Raw genomic sequence first — 23,115 nt, 5'->3', positions numbered from 1 at the left:
AACTTCTCTCTTGTAAAATCACTCGGAGCTTCAATGAGATTGTATATTTGGGGCTGGATGCTTGGTCACTTCGTCTTAGCCAATATTCATTGGGAGGGTGCTATCGCTAATAGAGCTGTCAGATGAACGCCGCTAACTTTAACGTTAATTTTGCTGAATCACTGTGCTTGTCACTGGGTGACGAGCTGTTATAATATGTTGTAAGCATTATGTAAATAATATATATAATATGTAAGTAATATATCTTATTTCTAAGACAACAACAAACTCTGCACCGCATCTGATGTCATTCCCTCGCTGTAAATGCTGGCGCTCCCGGTTCCTTTCTGCCTCCTCCCGGCGCACGCATCCTGAATGTTTACAAACATGGTAATTGGTCTCTAGCTTGGCCACCATTGGAAAACCATTACATTTGCAAAACATTTTGAAACAGTGATATAGATTTTACAGTATCACACATATTGCAGCAGAAAATCATTTAATTTCCAAAACTTCAAACCATACAAAAGTTTCGTAAGTGTTTCCTGATGCAGTGCTTCAAAAGCCATCACTAATGTACAGTATGTCATTTAAGACACAACAAAGCACAGCAGTGCATACTGAACTTCTTTTACCCCTGAGTAAAGAATGAGATTGTCGTCATGCGTATATCAGGGTTAAGTGTTTTACAAACGCTGCACATATCCCTTCATTCAATCGCTCGTACACAGAAGAATAACCACGATCCTCTTAAAAGGCCACACAGCACCAAACACTGCTGCTTAGCTGAGATTTCAATGCTAATGCCACTGTGTCATGCTAATCGGTCTGGCATCAAATCTAAAAAGCGTATTTTCTGTTCACGTGAGGAAGAAAACAAGAGCCAGAGAGCAAGGGTTTACAATGAGTGTGCCCTCAACCTCTTGCCCATTTCATATGCCAGCATAAGCTGAGAATGGCAGGACTGTAGCTCTGCACAAGGCCGCTATTCTTCTGCTAAAGGATTAGCATATTCATAGCTACTTTCACTTCCTTTGAGGGGAAATAAACTAATTGAAGCGGGTTATTAGCAATTTCACAGCACAGATCATCTTAGCAGTTCTAATGTCTCAGGTATTTGCAGATTTTAGCTTTGAGAGTTTTGCAGCAGCATGTTTAACTGACTCCTTGCTTCGTGCTGAAGGTCAAATGATTCAGATTCGTGGAAAATGTAAGGCAAGATCTGTGTTCAGAGGTTTGGGGTGTTGTAACGGTTTTGAGGGAAAAAAGTAGTTTATGCTCACTAAGGATACATTTAATTGATCGAAAATACAGTAAAACCTTAATATTGTAAAATAATATCAGTTTTAATTTTAATGTAATATTTTCTAATGTAATAGCTCCCATAATCGCTTGAATATGTTCCTTCACCAATCATTATCATACACATTCTACTTGGAAATAAATGCTTTATATTGGCTTTAAGGTTTCCACAAAGAAATTTGAACATTTTACTTTCCACAAAATATTCTTCATGCTAAAAAATAGTTTTTTGTAACCCCCTAAAATAATTCTTCCAGAGCATTAATAGAAAAGTTCAAATTTAGTGTTTTTTTTTTCAGTTCTTTTCATTTTTTGAGATCTGTGTAACAAATTTACAGAAAGAAAATACATTTAAAAAATGAACAAAAAACGTTTATCATGGCTGATATTTTTTTAAAGTGAAAGCTGAGATGCAAGTTTTTTTTTGGTTTTTTTTTTTAAATGTATTTATTGAGTAGAAAATTCACAAGAAAAAAAGGCATTTTAATAAAATGACTGTCATTTACGGTCATCATAACCCTTTCTAAACATAGTTTTTTTTTTATGGAAGCCCATTTCCTACACTGACTAAAAAATAAAAAAGTGTTGTGACTTTTTTTTTTATCCCAGAATTGAGAGATCAGAATCCTGACTTTAAAACTCAGATTTGCTACTTTATTTCTCAAAATTCTGACTTTATAATTCAGAATTGTAAGTTTATTTCTCAGATGTTTGACTTTTTAACTCAGAATTTTGAATTCTTGGATAAAGTCAAAATTATAAATTTATTACGCAGAATTGCGACTTCACTTCTCAAAATTCTGAATTTCATTCATTTAATTTCTTTTCGGCTTAGTCCCTTTATTAATCTGGGGTCGCCACAGCGGAATGAACCGCCAACTTATCCAGCATATGTTTTACGCAGCGGATGCCCTTCCAGCTGCAACCCAGCACTGGGAAACACCCGTACACTTCCATTCCCACACATACACTATGGACAGTTTGGCTTACCCAATTCACCTACACCACGTCTTTGGACTTGTAGGGGAAACCAGAGCACCCGGAGGAAAACCACGCAAACAAGGTGAAAACTTGCAAACTCCACACAGAAAAGCCAACTGACCAAGCTGAGGCTTGAATCAGCAACCTTCTTGCAGTGAGGCGAGCACGCTACCCACTGCGCCAAATTCTAAATTTATAACTCAGAATTGCAACTTATTTCTCAAAATCCTGACTTTATAACTCAGAATTGTGAGTTTATTTCTCAAAATCATGACTATAACTCAGAATTGTGAGTTTACTTCTCAGATGTTTGACTTTATAACTCGGAATTGCAACTTTATTTCTGAAAATTCTGACTTTATAACTCTGAATTGTGAGTTTATTTCTCAGACTTTTGATTTTATAACTCTGAATTGCAACTTTATTTCTCAAAATCCTGACTTAATAACTCTGAATTGTGAGTTTATTTCTATGTTTGAATTGTGAATACTTGGAATAAAAAGTCAAAATTTGTAATTTATAACTCATAAAATCAGGATGTTGAGAAATAAAGCCGCAATTCTGAGCGATAAGTTCAAAATTTTGACTTTTTTTAATCAAAGAATTCACAATTCTGAGTTATAAAGTCAAACATCTGAGAAACAAACTCACAATTCTGAGTTATAAAGTCAAACATCTGAGAAACAAACTCACAATTCTGAGTTATAAAGTCAGGATTTTGAGAAATAAAGTCGCAGTTCTAACTCAGAATTGCAACATTTTTTCTTAGAATTTTGACTTTATAACTCAGAATTGCGAATTCCGAGTTTCAATACATTTTTTTTAAATTATTATTATTATTCAGAGGCGGGAATGGGCTTCAATAGGTTTTACATTCTTTCAAACAACAACAAAAAACAAGAACGGCAGTATATATATGAGCTGTTTATGACAAGACTTTACAATAATGTTTAATTAATTACCATTATGCTGTAAGGTTCATTTTAACTGACCCTTAGCTAACATTTATATGAGGAATATATTTGTACAGAATTTCTTAATCATTATTCATGTTAGTTCACAATTAAAATATGTATTATCAAGCAGAAATGAACACTAATCGGAAAACATTAAGTGCTATAGATGTAGTTTATTGTTTATGTTAAATGAAAACTTTTTGTAAAATAAGAACTATGAACAACAGTATTTTTAGAAACTAACATTAACCTACATGAATGCTATATAAAGGGCTGTTTATGCCATCATTTTCATCTAAAATTAGAAATCTTAAGTGTTTGCATTCATGTACACAAGCACTTCTAGAATTGCAGGTACATTTTTTTTAATGAGTAATAAGAGAAAAACAAATAATAATGTCATGTAATGAAATCCTGGAAGGTATAGAGGCATATTATTTAATATATTAATTATTTGTCAACTGTTACTGTGATATTTCACTTTTTAAAAACAATAATATAATGAAAATTCAGCTTTAAGACAATCTTTATGCATCTGGTTTGAGGTTAGAATCTTAAGCTAAAGCACAAAATGATGGTGGCTCTGTTACTGTCAACTGTTATAGATGAAAATAACATAAATTAGTAACAGAATGAAATTGTATAAATAACGGATTAAGTTTACTGTACATTATCAATTTTTTTAAAGGAAAAATTATGGAAAAAGCTTAATGTACCCACAATTCTGGAATGTAACACATAATAAATGTTTTGTGGGCCAAAAAAGTGAGTAAACCTTTAAATAACATTATACATTGTCCTGTTATTGTCTCAATTTAACTACAAAAATGTGAATTAGGGAAAATGCTATCTAATGCCAAAATGAATGTTTACTAGTAATTCAATTTCACTGTCTTCATAGTCAGCATCCCTTACCAAAATATCTATTCTGGGGAAACTCCAGTCCTGTAGACTCCTGTATTTTCCGCAGGGAGATCTTGATCTCAAACTCCATCTCCTGCTGTTCTCCTCCATCACAGACATAGCTAGGTTTGCTGAAACCATATGACCATGTAGGAGCCAATGTGTTTGGAGAAACACCGGAGAACTTTCCGTTACACTTAAGTATACCCTTCCTCCTCCTACCGTTATCTGTGCCTATTCTGTCCATGTCTTCACTGGTTCCAGTAAACCCAGACCTGTCTGTATACTCAACCTGAGTGTAGCGCTTCTTTAGGATGCCCTTCTTTGGATGTTTCATGGGCTGGTTGTGGGTAGACGATTCAATGGCTGACAGCAGAAAAGAGTTGCTGTTTGTGGCGAACGCCCTTTCCTTTGGTTTCTTCCTGGGTAATGTGGAGGCACACGGTTTACTCTCTGTGAATCTTGAGAATGCTGTATCTGGGAGTCTGGGACGGTTTAGGTTCAGCCACCAGTGGCTGGCAATGTCTTCAACAGTGGCCCGGTCTTCTACTTTCACTGTGAGCATCCATTCGATCAATGAACAGGCCTCTGTAAGAAGAATCATGGCAAATCTTCACTCGTGGTGTTATTTTGGTGGACAGATACTCAAATAAACTGTTTGATGAATGAAATAGCACTAAAAAGGGGTTAATTGGATTGCAATCATGGGAAGACCACTTTAAGTATTGGATAATGTACATCCAGGTGGTTGTTATCGCAGAATAAAGCCAGATAAGCTGTTGTATAAGACTGAAGGGCTTTATTCTGCGATAACAACCGCCTGGATGTACATTATCCATTACTTAAAGTAGTTCCCCCATGATTACAATCCAATTAACCACTTTCAGTGCTATTTCATTTATCAGTTTGAGTATCTGTCCACCAAAATAACACCATGCTGTTGTATAAGAGTGAAGGGCTGTATTTTGTAAAAAAAAAAATTTGTAGTACCGCCTGAATGTATTTTATCCCACTTTTTCAACCCAGGCTCATTCTGAAAACGTAGTCCCGTGGACGTTTCTGGAGACCGCAAAACACGCTCCGGGAGGTACGTATGGCTGCATTTAATTTTTTTAAGTGAACGATTCGGGGCGGTATGGCGCTGTTCCCTTTCGCGCTGACCGTTTACCTCCGTGTGGAGGGCTTTCTCTCCGCAACCAGTTTGTCCAGTCAGCTCATCGTGTACGTCGGCAGACTTCAGATGCAGAGAGGAGGAGTTGACCACAGCAACCGGGTTCGAGTCCGGGGACGAGCGGTTCCAGAAATCAGGTAAGACAAAAACAGAATCCAAAAAATAAAGTGAGCGAGTTCATAACAGGGTGAGAACGTGGTGAAATCAGACGAGGGCTTTTCTTTTTCTAGACGGCTTTTCTAAATTGTTGCTTGGGTTTAGGGAAGTGAGTGGACAGGCGGGTCAATCGGTAAAATTGGTTGGGTTTAGGTAAGGAGGAGGGTGGGTCAGCCGATTGGCCGGTCGCACAGTCAATCATTCAGTGCCTCTGGTGGGTTCATGCGAGAACAGCGCGGGCGCGAACGGCACTCACGAGAGACATTTGAGATACAAAAAAGCGCACACAGCGGCCTCTTACAAATTCGCGAAAACAAAAACTGCAAAAATACGTACCTCCCGGGACGTATTTCGCCGTCTCCAGAAACGTCCACGGGACTACGTTTTCAGAATGAGCCTGGGTTGCACTTTTTACATGGTTACTTGCCACAGAAGGTAAAACTTGGACATTGTTCTGAGCCATTTACTTTATTAATTATTTAATTAAAGGGAAAACAGACTGAATGGAGCATACACTAACCTACACTTAATTCAGTCACAAGATGATGCCAAACAGTCTAAAACAGTGCTGTGACAGACAAGTATATAAATATGGATATTCATTGATGATCAAGGTGGTTTTACGTAAGTACTCAGATGAGGTTGCATTATTAGATTGAGCAGTTGTTATCTCAGAATAACATACCTTGGAATGGTGCGACTGACCAATCCAAATCAAGTATTCCAGACAGCCATATGATAAGCAACCGCTTAAATGTACATTTTCCCAATTAGTTACTTGTCACAAGACTAAACAATTAGACACAAAACATTGATTTGAGCGGAATAATTTACTAATTCTTTAATTAATCGTAAAGCTGAGAGAAACAATCTAGACTATAAAACTTACATATTACTCAGTGGCAAGATGGCGCCAAACAGTCAACCGCAGTAGTGTGACAGATAAGCATATGATACTTACTTTAGTCATAAATATGATAAGTTACTTTAGTCATTAACAGTCAAGATGATTTGTAGTAGTTGGATGAGCCTGTATTATTAGTTATAGAATAACATGGACAGTCGCGATCAATAAGAAACGAGTATAATATATATACTTATATAGTCCCTAAGGATCAAATGCCCCTTCAAGTATAATAATACCAGTATTTTTGTGGGGGAAATTGGCTCAAATGGCACATAAATCACACAGAATGAAGACATTTTGAAAATGCAGATTATTTCCATTGAGGTTTGGGATTAGTGGTAGGGTTAAGGGTAGGAGGCAGGATATAATATACAATCATTTAATCTATGGGAAGTCCCCAAAAGATAGCTGTGCTAGTGTGTATAAATCTCACCTGATGGGATATTTGGGGTCTTGTATAGTCCATGGCGGATCTGCTCTTTAAGGATGCTGTAATTTGTACCGTCAAATGGCATTGAGCCATAAACCAGAGCATATAACAGCACACCAAGAGACCAGCAGTCCACCTGAGACATGAACAGAGCATTTGAATGCAGAGTTATTTGTTTTGTTTTTACTGTTCAGATGGTTGGATTTAAAGTATTAAATGCCCCTGTGAACAACAAGCTGCATTTGCTCAAAACTTCAATTCTTAAAGTCCCCCTAAAATGCTGTTAAAGTTTAGTAGTTTTGTTTTGAAAGTCTCCTACAATAGATTAACATGTGAGGTCAGAAAAACGCTTGTGATTTCTTGTATGCACTACAGCATCAGCTCTTTTTTCTCAGTGTCTGAAATGGTTGGTTTAAGGATCTGTGAACTCCACCTTTGTCTGTTATGACTTTATCATTTTATATGTACTAAGAATATATGCACTTTTAATCTAAATCACAGCAGTGTTAATTGTTGCTGTCAAATGTAGTCCTTTCAAATTTTTTTCATTTTTTTCAAATTTTGAATAAGCAAAAAAGTAAACCAATCAAAGCAGTGGGCATTACACTTTGAGTACAATCTGCCACACATATTAAAACAATAGCTGGGTTTCCATCACCCTGTGTTAAAGGGCCAGGACACCCCCCACTTTCGGTTCAGGTCCACCTCAGAATTTATTCAAAAGATGCATCAGAGTGGGCGTGGAGCTCCGCGAGCAAAGGGCAGGAGTGGGCGTGGCCAGCAGAGCAGGGGAGAAGGAGGGGAGCGAACAAGTGTTGTCAGTCAGTTTACAAAGTGAGACACGAACCATGAGGAGGCCCATGATTTTATAGTTTACAAAGTTAATATGCAAAGAAATAAACAGTAATTTAATGCCCTGCTACATTTATAATTTCATATACAGATAACAACAATTTATATCATTATAAAGATAATCGTGTTCATATAAACACTAAATGAGGACTTTTCCCTCAATCCCCGGGTCTGAATGCAGACTCAGTGCACAGCTCTCTTGTCCTGTCTATTTCAACCATTAGCCCTGCTGGTAATATGAAGGGGTTAGGCAAACACAGCAGCACGGCGATGTGTCTAAATGTGAACGAACTCTTGATAGAAGACAACGTCCGCCATTCTCCGATTCTCGTACTGCTCTCCCGACATAAATGCTTGCAGCACACATAACTTTGCTGTATCGGCCCTGACAGGATCGCGGGGAAAAACATTTAACAAACCCCTCGAATAATGGAAACAAACACATACGACTCTTTATGAACAGCTAAATACTGTGTGCTGTATCTCACCCAGTCATCAGCTATGAATAATAATGAGAAATCAACGTGTCATCTTTGCACTTGCCGTTTTTGCACTACGTCGGCGATTTTGATCCCGCCCCTAAAATCATTTTAAACCCGAAAGCTGAAATTAGCTGACAAAAGCTCAAAATTACCCAGTTTTACCCAAAATTAAAGCTAACAGGTGCTAACATTGTCTTAACTGTTGCTCAACACGCACAAATCTGTTAAAATCTCAACAACAAAAAAAGTACTCGAGGGTTTTGTGAACCTTTGAAGCAAATTTTGAAGCATCACATGAGAAACAAGTAATGGAAATGCTACATTTCAAATAAAAAATCCCTTAATTAGCTTTTTGTTTTATTTAAGATTTTTAATTTAAGCTTTTTTTGTTAAATTTTTTTACTTAATTGAAGTTTTTATGCTCACTTGACGTGGTTTTTGGTGCAACAATGATAATGTGAATAATGGGAGAGTGAATTGCATTTGCTAAATAAACTCTGATGTAGCGAACATGACTCCATTATGCTTGCCTTGTTTATGGTTGGTTGCTAGGTTACCAATACAATAGTCAGCTCCTCTATCAACTTCATGGAAATGCACCTAATTTGCCTTTGGCGTTTTTTCTTTTTTGCAAACTTTGAAAGATGGGCCTCCAGTAAGGATGAAAACCTGGCCAATGTGATGTGGAGGGTCAGAACAGAAACGGAAAGAAACAGAAGAACTGAGGGTGAGTACATTAAGGATGCACAATATTTATTTGGTAAATTATTGGGTAACATGAGTAAAAATGAATAATAAAATCTGATAACAATAGCTGATAAAGTGTGCTTGCTGGTAGATTAAAAAAGAAAAAAGAAAATTAATGATTTAATAAAAGTTCAATCTGAATACATGACTAAGGAACTAAATTTGTCTAAGGGATTTATCAACCAACATGAAACAAACAAAATTACAAACAAAATAACAGTACTACTAGTAGACTAATGTAGGGGATAGAGAAAGAGTGTATAGGGGTGCTTTCAATACAGCGTACAGTTGAAGTCAGAACTATTATTTCCAATAATATTTTTTCTTCTGATGAAAGACTTTTTTTGTTTTATTTCGATGAAATTTCAATTTTTTTTAAACCATTTTGAGGTCAATATTATTAACCCCCTCAAGGGATATTGTTTTTTTAATTGTCTACAGAACAAACCACTGTTATACAATGACTTGCCTAATTACCTTAACTGATTAACCAAGTTAAGCCGTTAAATTGCACATTAAGCTGAATAGTAGTATTTAAAAAAATATCTAGTCAAATAATGTTCTGTCATCATGGCAAATATAAAAGAAATCAGTTATTAGAAATTAGTCATTTAAACTACTGTGTTTAGAAATGTGTTGGAAAAAAAAATCTTCTTTTCTTAAAACACAAATTGGGAGTAAATATACAGGGGGCGAATAATTTAGGAGGACTAGTAATTCTGATTTCAACGAACACACATTTGTATCTAAAGAGTAATCAGACAAACAGGTGTGGTGGATTGTCACCTCAGGGCCGTGGTATGGCAGTCCATTGATGATCTCTGGTGATGCGTACAGTGGACTCCCACAGAAAGTGTCCAGACACCGGCCTCTCATGTAGCGGTTGGACAAGCCGAAATCAGCTAACTGTAACAAACACAGCGTGCTCAGATAAATCAGCTCTGCATTTTAAAATGGGTCACCTACTTCTATTTATTTCATGGAATCTATTTCCGATTCACAGAGGATGTGCAAAAATAGCAGAATTTCATATAAAAGGAGGTTAATTTCAAAGTACAATTACAAAGTACAGCTGCTGAGATGAACATATTTGCAGCACACTTGAGTGAAATCATTTCTTTTAAGATCTTTAAAAATACTTCTTGGATGTAAAAGTCTATGCTGAATTGCTTCCAACTAATGTGTGATAATGTAAATTGTGCTCAAATATGAATAAAACACATCTGTCATTCAGAATCGGCAATCTAGTGGGAGAAAATAAAATCCATGGACCTAAAGTACATTGTGTGGGTCTAAATAATATGTTGATATTTTCCTTTAGAGCAATAATGATTAGATTATTAAGTTAAGATTAAGTTCCATGAAGATATTTTGTAAATTTCTTAGTGTAAATATATCGAAACTTTTTTTTGATCCCTCAGATTGCAGATATTAAATTATTTGTATCTCTTTTAAAATAGTGTCTTTTAACAAGTTATACATCTACATATTTTTTTTTTTTGGCTCAAGATGATTTAGTTTTAAAAATTGTGTGGGTGTTTCCCACTGAAAGTTTTACACAATGCTGGGTTATGACAAACACTGTAAAACATTAGCGGGGGTTAGGGCTGGGTTATTCAATCCAGTTGGTTTTCGTGCACAAAACCTTTTCTAGTAATCCTCAAGCACGTGCTTTTAGATGGAGCAGAGTTTACTACACAGAGTTGTATTACATGTATAAGCTATGCAAAAAGTATCATTCAAAATTCGAATTTAATTTAATCAAGTGGTAAATGACATCAGGATAATAGTTCTGTGATAATAACAGCTTCATCTTCTCGATGAACTATATCTATAGTAAAAGCTGCACATGAAATTCCGACATATAATAATCGATTTTTACTTTAAACTCACTTCAAAAATGCAGTTGAACATTTGAACTGAATAAATCATATTTGTAAATTCATTCATTAATTCATTTATTCATTTGTTAATTTTCTTTTTGGCTTATTCTCTTTATTAATACGCCACAGTGGAATGAACCGCCAACTTATCCAGCACGTTTTTACACAGCGGATGTCCTTCCAGCCGCAACCTCTCTCTGGGTAAATAATTGTTAATAATTTAAAATAAATCGATTTAAACTTCATTTATCGCCAAGCCCGATGGATTAATTTGCGGTTCAATGTGCTGTGGCAACCCCTAATAAAAAGCAGAGACTAAGCCAAAGGAAAAAAGAGTGAGATTTAGTTTCACCCAGATGTCATTTTTTTTGTCATGGAAATTTTCTATCTTTCTCAAAAGAATCAAACCAGATCAAAATAGTTAGAGGGAAAAAAATCCTGCACAGTTCCACCTAGATATGTTATTTCTGAACCGTTTGGTCAAAAATCACAATTCTCAATTCATTATAAATCTGTTATGAATTAAAATTTTCTCTGAAAATCTACTTCAATTCAAATCTCCGTCTAATTCCACCAAGCATTTTGGGTAGAATTTCATTTAAGGTAGCATCATCTTTAGACCATGCTTTACAAAACATATGATTTTGCATCAATATATATATATATATATATATATATATATATATATATATATATATATATATATATATATATATATATATATATATATATATATATATATATATATGTTGATGGCATGATGCCAAACATCTCAAAATTACCCATACAAACGTTACATGATCAGTTTCAATCATATTACTAGTGGCTTTATTTACCATTTTGACTAACTTTCTTAAAATATCTTTAATTGTTCATTTTTGCTATAGATGTGAGTTTCCATGTCATACTTACATCCAACACTTTTTTTATTTAGTGGCTAATATGTGTTCATTTCTACATTTTAATATAATTTACTCATTCTATAATGACGGTTGAGTTTAAAGGTGGGGTTTGTGGACATTCTACCTTTAAAAATATAACAACCTTCCTTTAAAAAATAAACCTTTTTGTAAAAATGAAATCATACAAATTCATAAAAATCAGCCACTTCTTTGCAAATACACAGAATAGTTGCATTTCATCATGAGATCAGGCTGTTACAATTTCATTCTATCTCTATTTTTCTTGGCCCCTTAATTGCCGCTTGCAGCAATATTTGTTGTAATAATCTGTTTAGAGTATATATATATATATATATATATATATATATATATATGTAGTTTGATCCCCTGCACCTAATACCTAAATGCAAAACAACTGGTCTCTATAAATTTATGCTAATGAACAAATTAATTTCTTAGTCAGTTTGCATTAGGACCATTTACCTTCACAGTTAAGTCTTTGTCCAGAAGTATATTCTCCAGTTTGAGGTCTCGATGAACCACACCATTCTGAAGAACAACAAGAGGTTTTATATTATACAAAAAAACTAAATGTAAACCCAAACTATATAATAAATACATTTATGTATACATGCAGGCGACGCAGTGGCGCAGTAGGTAGTGCTGTTGCCTCACAGCAAGAAGGTCAGTGGGTCGCTGGTTAGAGCTTCTGCGTTTCTGTGTGGAGTTTGCATGTTCTCCCTGCGTTCTCGTGCGTTTCCTCTGGGTGTTTCCTTTGGACTGTACCGCAGTTCAAAGACATGCGGTACAGGTGAATTGGGTAGTCTAAATTGTCCGTAGTGTATGAGTGTGTGTGTGTGTGTGTGTGTGTGTGTGGATGGATGTTTCCCAGAGATGGGTTGCGGCTGGAAGGGCATTTGCTGCGTAAAAACGTGCGTAAAAACGTGCTGGATAAGTTGGCTGTTTATTCCGCTGTGGCGACCCCGGATTAATAAAGCCAACAAGAAAATGAATGAATGAATGAATGAATGAATGAATGTATGTATACGTGCTGAATTATTATATTTGGATGCGATTGATCAAAATCGAATTGCAATCGGGATTTGAAATGTTGCGATTAGCTTATGAAAGATATTTGTATTTAATTTTTCCCATTCAGAACAAAAGCGTGACTGCCGTCTGTGTGTAACAGTCTTACTAGCCAACTGATTGAAGACACATTCGTTCTGCCCAATCAGAATTGTACAACTGGACTAAGTGGAAAACAATAAAAAACAAACAAGCATGAAAGTCCGAACGAGTGCGGGATGATGAAATTTGCTGCTTCAGAAGCATTAACAGACAAATAAATATCAGTGAAAAACAGCACTTTGGTAATATGGTAATATTGTGACTTCAAAGTCACAGACACCAAACAAAAAAAACAGGTTATTTGTAAGAGCTGTCACAGAATTGTTGCCACATCACAAGGAAATACAACAACCAGCACCTAAGTGAAGTTTATTTATAAACTAATTCCGAAAGGATCACGTGCTTATGATTGCTAGCGGCTAGATCCGCATTATCCAATTCACAATGCTCCAATCAGACGACTCCTAAACTGTTACAAATACCCTGGGTTATATTCCACTGCTATCTTCGTTTTGAAGAAACCCCCCTTCCACCCCTACTCCTCCTCCTCCTTCCTATGGGTGACACGGTGGCCCAGTGCTTAGCACTGTTGCCTCACAGCAAGAGCGTTTCTGGTTCCAGGCTTTACCAAACCAGCAGACGTTTCGGTGCGGAGTTTGCACTTTATCCCTGTGCTCACATGGGTTTCCCCCGGGTTCCCTAGGTTCCTCCCACCGTCCAAAAACTAACAAAACTAACAAAAACAAATTAAGTCAATTGACTAATCTAAATCAGCACCATAGACATGCTTCTAGTATGTAGTTGTCTCCCAAGATCACTTACTGTTCATTGGTTACTACAGCAGGGGAGTTCTCGAGATCCTGAGCTCAAACTCCCCTCCCACCTTGCAACAGGAGGGAGCCCTGGGCTCAAGGATCTTATGAGCTCACGCCTCTCTCCCAGGACAGCATAACAAACAAGCTTCATAATCAATCATCAGCTAAGTGTGAACTCTTGAAATGCACCACAGGTGGCTGAATGAGAAGTTTTGCCAATGATACTCAATCTAGTAAATGTTGGATTAAGGTAATATGTTTTCACTTTTTTTAACTACACTTACTGCAGTAAGAAGCTATGATACAGACTATTAAGCTGAAACTTGACTTTAAATTTAAATCACAACTGCAACGTCTGTCCGAAAAATCGCCATTAGATATTTTCCCTAAATCGCACAGCCCAATTTGAAGAGCAAAATCCGGATCACATCGAAAAGATGTTACTACACTATGAGAATACTACTCCAATAATTATTGTAATTTACAACCACCATTATAATTATTGTTTTTGGAGTGCCCTAATTTTTGTTGTTTTTAATATGGCTCATATTGTCAAACATTTATCACGGAAAGTTCTTATAATGCTTTCTAGGTGATGCATGCAATAAGAAACAGCCAACCCAAGCTCATTCTGGAAACGTAGCGTGATTTACGTGGCCGGAGGTACGTGCGGCCGCGTTTAGTTTTTTTCGAGCGAACGCTACGGGGCGGTGTGGCGCCGCTCCACTCCTCCTCTCCGCGCTCGCCGGCCGACGGCTCGCCTCCGAGTGGAGGGCTTTCCCGATGCAACCAGTTTGTCCGCTTAGCTCACAGCGTTGCGTCGGCGGAGCGGAGGCCCCGGAGGAGGAGGAGGAGCTGGCCGCGGGGACGACAACCGGGATCGAGTCTGGGGAATAGCGGTTCTAGAAATCAGGTAAGATGAAAAACAGAATCCGAAAAATAAGGGCGAGAACGCGGCGGGATCCGAAAACGTGGTCGAAATCGAAGACGAGGGCTTTTTTTTTCTTTTTTTCTGGACGGCTTTTGCAAACCGTCGCTCGGGTTTAGGGAAGGAGGAGGAGGAAGAAAAGGAGGGCGGCCGGGTCTGAGCAGCCTCTCGCGGATCCACAAAAAACAAAAAACGCACGAATACGTACCTCCAGGGACGTAACTCGCGGTCTGCAGAAATGTCCGCAGGGCTACGTTTCCACAATGAGCCCGGGTTGGAAACAGCAACTATTTTATTTTAATAAAAATGTAGAAGTAAAACATTCTGATAATCATTTAGGTGTCAAACTAAATAAAAAAATACAATATCTATATTTAAAAAAAATTATATAGCATATTAAACAATTATATATTCGCATTTAGGTACATTCAGCTGGTAAAATGTTGATAAAACTAAATAACATTAGTAATACATTTCATAGCATTTTGAGATGAATTATCACTTACCTGATGGCAGTAATGCACAGCAGAGGTGATCTGTCTGAAGAAGTGTCTGGCCTCATCCTCCGAAAGTCTCTGTTTGTCCTGAATGTATTCATACAGCTCCCCTCCACTCGCATACTCCATCACCATCACTATCCTCTCTCTGCTCTCAAACACTGAACACACAATGCTTCATTCATATTTTGCTTTATTAACCTCAGCATTGGCATTATTACACATTCACGCAGTGGGATTGTTCATGTGATTTACCCTCATACAGTCGGATGATATTTGGGTGCACCAGAGAAGAGGTGATTTCAATTTCTCTCTGGATGTGAGCTCTGTCCAGATCATTCCTCAGTCTCTCTTTTCTAATGGATTTAATAGCCACCTGAAACACACAAGGTAAACAAACACGTTATTAAATCATACTGGTCAATGATGTGATGCTCTTTACTTTATTCAAACACTACATTAAATCTGTTTTGTAAATTAAAACCTAAGCTAATGTATAATATTGTTGGAAAGTTTAAAAAATGAGGTTTGCTGTTTGTTTAAATTACTTATTTAAAATGAGCTCAAACACAATTCTCAATTTTTTTTGGAGACAACTAAATTGTTTTATGTTTAATCCACTTAACTTAATTCCTTCATGTTGTCCCAACACAAATTGATTGTGCAGAAGCCAGAATTTTTTACTGTGTAAGACTTCTGAACACAGATTTTACCACTTTTTTTTGTCAATTAAGAAGAGTAAAGGAATAAAATGCATTTACTGTCATCCTACAACCTGTGGGACTATTTATGGTTACATTTTAAAGGGGTGGTCCAGAATGTAATTTTAAGGCTTGGTTGTGTTTATAAGATGCAAAGCAATGTGTGCTCATGTTTCACTTGAAGGAAATCGCGTTATTTTTTCATATATCTCACTTTGATTATATACAGCTAATCAGCTAACATGAAAACGACTGATATATTTCCTAGTTCTTCTGAAAGCCCCGGCCTAAAGTGACTCTGATTGGTCATCGTCATAATGTGCTGCGATTCGCGGATGGGCTCCACGCCACGCCCGTACAAGCACCTGCCTCCTGCCTGCTCTCTAAAATAAAATCTGACCAGTGTCTGTAACGAGTGAAAATGGGGTGCGGCTCCTTTAAGAGAGATCATCTTTGCGTGTGTCTATGTGTGTGTTTGAATGTGTGAACTTTCTTTAGATGTGTGTAACAAGCGCATGTGCGCGGGACTTTCTTTTTCTTTTTCATTGATGATCGGATTAAGTTATTTTCTGTAATAAATCGTGAAACTGCTGAAAGAAGAATAAAGCACAAGATGTGGAATGAGACCTGTGTGAGCCTTGATTTATTTTTCTGCTGCAAAACGAGTTAGGCGAGCTTTGCTGGATTTTTTTAAACTCAACGCTTTGCACGGTGTCCTCCAGTATAAAAAAAATTCAGTTCCTATTCCTCAAAACATTGGGGGCACCATTGGTCACCAATGGAACTTTGATGTTATCTGGTAAACAAACAAAATCTTACTGAAAGCAAACTTTTTGAGATATCAACTTCAAATTTGGAAAATAATTTGTTCAGATATTTAGCTGGATTTCCTGTAGATTTTAGTTTTTCTTCAATACATGTCTATGGAGTAGCACTGCATTCATCTTTTTTATTTTATAAATGCTCTTAAATTGCTCCTAGATCACACTATTGTGTCTTTCTTTTCTTTTTCAGTCTTTTATAATACGTTTTAACACATTTAATCTGTTTTTAATAATTTTTATTATTTGTTTTTATTTTCTTATACTTGTCTTTTTTATTCTTGTTTATGTAAAGCACTTTGAATTGCCACTGTGTATGAAACGTGCTATATAAATAAACTTGCCTTGCATTAAAATAAAGTAACAGCTTTCTGATTCCCTCTGGGAAATAAACGAGCACCTGGAGGATTCCCTTGGGCGATTCCACTAGGATTTTTGTACTGTGCTGGTGTAACAGAGCCCAGCTATTGTGTGCTGTGCAGGTAAACCTCACTCCTCTGACCTCTAAAGGTCCTTGTTAGAGCAACCAACTCCCATGCGGAAGGTCACCAGTTCGATCCCAGCTCGGAGTGGGTTGGGCGGTGTAGGACTGGTGAGGTTACATTGGTGCCGTGACCCGGATGGGAGTAAGGTTTAGGGGGTGAGTGTAACAGAGGCCAGCTAGTGTGTGCTGTGCAGGTAAACCTCACTCCTCTGACCTCTAAAGGTGCTCTGGCGACTGACACTAGAGGCCATGGTCTTTAGCCTCCTTGTTAGAGCAACCGACTCCCATGCGGAAGGTCACCGGTTCGATCCCAGCTCGGAGTGGGTTGGGCAGTGTAGGACTGGTGAGGTTACACTGGCACCCAGCATACATTGCAGCATGAATGAATTAAGCACCATGGTTGAAGTTCATATCCTAAGTCTTGATGTCTGTGTGACTTTATAGTAGTTTTGTGGAAACTAATTAGATTTATCATTAATTTCTTGATAAGTGTTTGTTGAACCTCCATGGGAAGCTGTATCATATCCCAAACAATATCAAATGAAACTATTTGCAATGGCTTAATTTATAAAATACTAGAGATTATATCTGTAATGATTAAGTGCACACTGTAGAGTTTCTCATTGCCTTTCTTGCTAAAACTGATGAGTTTCAGATACACAGTTATAACAGCCATTGAAACATTAAGATAGAAGAGTAAAGGTTCAGGAGCTCAACTAAAGCAGCCTCTGATCTCCATGATGGTGAGGTCAAATGAAACATTTTCAATAAAAATTTAAACCTCTGTTAACTATCAAATATTCTTGCAGATATGAGAGAATTGAAGTCAAACTGTAATCAGTGAAGCTGCCAATGCTGTTATTTAATGGAGTTGTTTAATCCTCTGTTTTAATTCAGTTGGTTTGGCGAGTGGCTGTGTCTGTAGTTTTATTTCCTGTACTTTCCTTCAGTGATTGTGCTTGTTAACAGCAGGTGTTCATCATTCAGTCATTTGTGGTCATTCACTCTGTCTAGTGGACTAAACTAATTGATTAATTGATTGAACTAATTGATTTAGGGACTAGTGAATGAGGGTGTGTGGTGAGATTTCAGACACTGATTAGATTTTTAAAAACGCAGGTTTGATCTGTTACAGCTATTTTCCGTTTTTTTTTTTTTTACAGAAATGAGCTGTTAATCATTTCCCAGGTTTTTACTGTAGATTGTACAGACTTTTACTGTTAAAATCACAGACATTTTTTACAGTGTATGTTTGTGTGTTCTTGTTACTCTGTGGGGGCAGAGTAACAAGTAACAGTAACAGTAACAGTGAGTAACAGTGAGTAACAGTAAAATTTTGCATAGGGCACTCTTTTGGCCAGCACACATACACACGGACACGCATACGCACACACACATCAGTTCTGAGTCTTGTTTAACTGTTTGTAAACATGCCGATGTGTTTTCTTGCCTTGTTTTGCCGTGCCGTGTTAGACCCTTGCTTTGTTGTTTTGTTTATGTACGTTGTCTGCTGCATGCCTTGACCATGACTCTAGATTTGCCTGAATACATTTGTTTGCCCCTGTGTGACCGTTTCTTGCTTGCATTCAATATTGAACAAACCTGCATTTGGAAACTTCCTTGTCACTATAAACAATAAATTATCCTACATGAAACAACTCATTGAAACTCATGATTGTATGTAAAGGTCATTTATTTTTTATTATAAAAACTAAAATCTTTCCCAGAGATGGGTTGCGGCTGGAAGGGCATCTGCTGTGTAAAAATGTGGTAGATAAATTGGCGGTTCATTCCACCGTGGTGATGCCAGATTAAGGGACTAAGCCGAAGAGAAAATGAATGAATGAATGAAAAATAAAATCTGTACTATTATTTTATTATGATAACAATTATTATTATTATCAGTAGTAGTATGTTAAAGCCAACATTAGTAGCTAGAAAAAGAGTCCCTCGAATTGTTCTTTTTTAATTTCACCACAAAGGTATTGTGTAGTTTCTGGCACATGTTGAAGTCTGTAAGTGTTTTATAGCATGCAGTGAGTTTTAGGACCAGCGAACACAAAGCTCCATTGTAAGCCATTACATTTTTACAATTCCAAAATTCCTTGAAATTCATTAACTGAAGTCATGCTGTAGCTAAATAGGTAAACCATGTCATTTCCAATGGAATTTGCTCATGCTTATATAGAAACGCGTGTATAAATGTAAAGTATAAATGTATGACATATGTCACTGAAACCTCATGTCTGTGTCTGTATGGCGGCTCTGGCAATGCCATCTGGGAAGCTGCCAGGCAACTCTGACCCCAGTCTGAAGGCATAAAGAGACGCTTCGCTCCTCTGACACATGCACACACCGCCTGGCTCCTGCTGAATGCCATCAGTGTTTGTCTGCAGGAATCCCAACAATGCTTCGGCTCTCCTGGATTCCAGAATTCTTCACCTCTGAGTCCAGATGAGTGACAGAGTGAGAGAGGGGCTCAGCCGCTGCTCTAATCTGATTGGACAGCGAGATTGCTTCATTTTTTCCATTAATCCGATATGTTTTCAGGCTGTGAAAGAGTGCGGACGGCAGGCTGTGGGGGTATATCTCTTGTTAACTGACAGACTGAGCGATGAATGAGTGGTTAAGTATTTAATTAAGTGTGCTTACATACTGTAGACATGTGCGTACAAAACACAAAGCACCTACTGGAGGACCTCAAGATTTATTAACTGAGTAGACCAGCAAGGTAAAGACGTGCTGAATGACTGACACACTGTCAGACCTGAGGGAGGGATGGTGGATAGTCTTATCAGCATGGGGAAATTAAGCATTTAAACATTTCTAAGTTACAGTAATCAAAACTGAAATTAAGCCATTGGCTCTATTTAGTGATACTTACTTCAGGTCATTTTAATATTGTCTGTTCTTCCCACTCCACCGATCGTGCAAACTAACTAACGTTTGTTTTAAGAGTTCACACTTAGCTGATGAATCATTATGAAGCTTGTTTGGCATGCTGTCCCGGGAGAGAGCCCTGAGCTCTTAAGATCCTCGAGCCCGGGGCTCCCTCCTGTTTGCAGGGCGAGAGGGGAGATTGAGCTCAGGTAGATCTCGAGAACTCCCCTGCTGTAGTAGCTAATGAACAGATAGTGATTGTTCTTAAGAGATAACTACGTACTAGAAGCATGTCTATGGTGCTGATTTGAATTAGTCAATTAACTTAAGTTGCATGTTTTTGGATGGTGGGAGGAAACCGGGGAACCCGTGGGAAACTCTGCAGAGAAACGTGGGCTGGCTTGGTAAGGACTAGAACCAGTGACGTTCTTGCTGTGAGGCAATAGTGCTAACCACTGGGCCACTGTGCCACCCATCTAGGAAAAAAGGAGGAGTGGGGGTGGAAGAGGGGATTCTTTAAAACGAAGATGGCTGCTATATGGAACTTAGGGTATTTAAAGTGGCTTAGGATTTGTCTGATTGGTGAATCATAAATTGAATAAAGCACGTGATCCTCTCGAAATTAATTTATAAATAAACTTCACATTGCTGTTATAGCATAATCATTTCAATCTATTATTTTATAATAATTTTCTATTATTAAACTGTTAAACATTATATAGTCAATTAGTCCTGACAGCATATGTTTAGGTCATTGTAACTTATTAAACTAAGTTTACCTTGTTCTAACTTAATTTTATAAGTTACTCAAGCTGTTTTATTAGTTTAACATAATATCAGTTCAATTGACTCACAGGGTTTATTTAATTCGGCCAAAAAAATTTAGGCAATCAGGATTTTTTACAGTGTAGAATTATGATATGATGCTGTATTATTAACATATTATATTCATTTATAAAGTGTATCAACAATAACGTGGATATGTTTTCCTATATCAGCAGCATCTCTCAGACACACCTGAACTTGTTTCATTATGACTTCTGACATTTCATTATGTATTCAACGGTGAGACAAATTATAAGGTGCAATTTCATCGTGATCTAATTCAGAATTGAACACCAGAACTAATTAAAGCAAAATCCTGTGGTTTTAAAACTAATCAGATTTGAAACATTAAATATGATGCAATATGTATCTGAAAGTGTCAATGCATATAGCAAAATCATTCCTGCAATGATATTTAAGGTCATTCATATATTATAGCATTTTTCCCTATCTTTTGTAGTTTCGAGTTTAAACAAATCTGAAACAAAATCAATATATTGTTACTCCCTCTGGGTCCCCAGTATGGAAATCCCTGCATATTTCTTTTACATTTTTTATTTGAATCATGTTTTTATTTTACAACATTGGAATCACGTTTGTCAATTACCAATAACTCTTTATTTATTTATTTATATATATATATATATATATATATATATATATATATATATATATATATATATATATATATACACATATATATATATATATATATATATATATATATATATATATATATATATATATATATATATATATATATATATTTATGTAAAACCATACTAAGGTAAAATATTGTACATTGATTTAGTGTAAATATACTGCATTTCACACTGTTTTAGTGTTATCATTACAGTTAAACCCATAACATAATTTAGTTTAACTAAAATAAAATTATTCGTTGTTTCAATAATTAATTTTACTTTCTAAAACGCCGTTTATTGCTTAGAATATCAACAATAGTCATACAGATTTTTCTTATCAATGTTTGATAATGGTAAACAGCAAAAACCGCATAACATAAAAACAAAAACAAAACAATATATTTTTAGAAAAGCATATATAATCTATTTGGCTCACCGTCTTTCCATACTGTCTCTCCACCGCGCGCTTGACCTTTCCGTAGGTGCCCCTGCCCAGCGTCTCCAGCACTTCAAACCGACGCTTGAGGCTGTGTTTGTGGAGATGTTTCTTCACCCGTGATGAGGTCTGGTCCTCCGCTGTGTGTGCTTGAGCGCTGAACTGCTGGAGCTCCATTGAGAGGAGAGGTGAAGCTCACCTGTCAGCAGACAGTCGGGTTTTAATCGCTGTGTCGGGTAAGACAGATTTCCTTATATTTCCTTAGACAAACTGGTGGGAAAGAATGTCTCAAGCATCTGGTTATTATGCTGAGGACCGGCATCACTGATGGGATTTACCACATGGTGACGTGAGTATAAGGGGCGGAGCCATGCTGTCAAGCGGTGGCACGCATCAGTGCCAGCCAGACTGTAATAAACGAGACTACTGACCTCAATCCTTCCCAAAAACAATATCAGTGTAACTGCAGCTTCAATATACATTATTTGTTATTCAGAGAGAACATATATTTTTGCATGAAAAATAAGTAAATTAAGCCAGCTAATATAACTATTAGATTTTTTTTATTTAAAGCAAATAAGAACAAACAGACAAAGGTAAATTATTGTGAACTTAACACCTTAAATTTAATCCTTTAACACAGTCAGGGTTATATTAAATAACATTCTTCTCAGCTTTGTCTTTGTCCCTTTATTAATCAGGGGTTGCCACAGCGGAATGATCCACCACCTTTTCCAGTTTTATGCAGCAGGTGCCTTTCCAGCTGCAACCCATCTCTTGGAAACATCCATACACTCCCATTCACACACATACACTATGGACAATTTTAGCTAATTAGCCTAAAGCGGGTGTCTTAGGACTGTGGGGAAACTGAAGCACCCGGAGGAAACCCACACAAACACAAGGAGAACATGAAAACTCCACACAGAAATGCCAACTGAGGCAGCTGAGGCTTGAACCAGCGACCTTCTTGCTGTGGGGCGACATCGCAATACACTCTGCCACCGCACCACTATGACCAATTTAGTTTATTCAGTTCACCTATAACACATAAACCGGAGCTTCTGAAAGAAACCCCCAAGAACATAAGGGAGAACATGCAAACTCCACACAGAAATGCCAAGTGGCCCAGCCGGCACTCGAACCAGCAACCTTCTTGCTGTGAGCTATCAGTGCTAACCACTGAGCCACCATGCCATCCTAATTTAACATATTTCAAGCAAAAGTGTAACATTGACTGTTGACATATTTTTACCCTTTAAATAAACCCTAGAGATGGTTGTGCGTGAAAATTCCAGTAGA

The 23,115-nt window shown here is 37.0% G+C and overlaps 1 protein-coding gene across 2 annotated transcripts; it reads right to left on the bottom strand.

Moving 5' to 3' along the window:
* Positions 1-463: 463 nt before the first annotated feature.
* LOC101885029 (NUAK family SNF1-like kinase 1) lies at positions 464-22,821 on the bottom strand. Of its 2 annotated transcripts, XR_012398982.1 has the most exons (8): positions 21,814-22,821; positions 15,278-15,398; positions 15,032-15,183; positions 12,135-12,200; positions 9,653-9,772; positions 6,789-6,921; positions 3,136-4,709; positions 1,721-1,839 (listed from the first exon to the last, which is right to left on the bottom strand). XR_012398982.1 is itself a non-coding variant. In XM_005174116.6 (7 exons), the coding sequence occupies exons 1-7, from the start codon at positions 21,988-21,990 to the stop codon at positions 4,120-4,122; spliced, it is 1,359 nt and encodes a 452-aa protein (XP_005174173.1). In that variant the 5' UTR covers positions 21,991-22,821; the 3' UTR covers positions 464-4,119. The 2 variants fall into 2 exon arrangements, 1 of the variants encoding a protein (XP_005174173.1); XM_005174116.6 differs by having other exon boundaries at positions 464-4,709.
* Between the last annotated feature and the right edge of the window lie 294 nt (positions 22,822-23,115).

The sequence above is a fragment of the Danio rerio genome, chromosome 23 (genome assembly GCF_049306965.1).
Source record: "Danio rerio strain Tuebingen ecotype United States chromosome 23, GRCz12tu, whole genome shotgun sequence".
Classification (NCBI taxonomy): domain Eukaryota; kingdom Metazoa; phylum Chordata; class Actinopteri; order Cypriniformes; family Danionidae; genus Danio; species Danio rerio.
The sequence above is the reverse complement of the archived record's forward strand: the minus strand, read 5'-3'. Positions and strand labels throughout refer to the sequence as shown.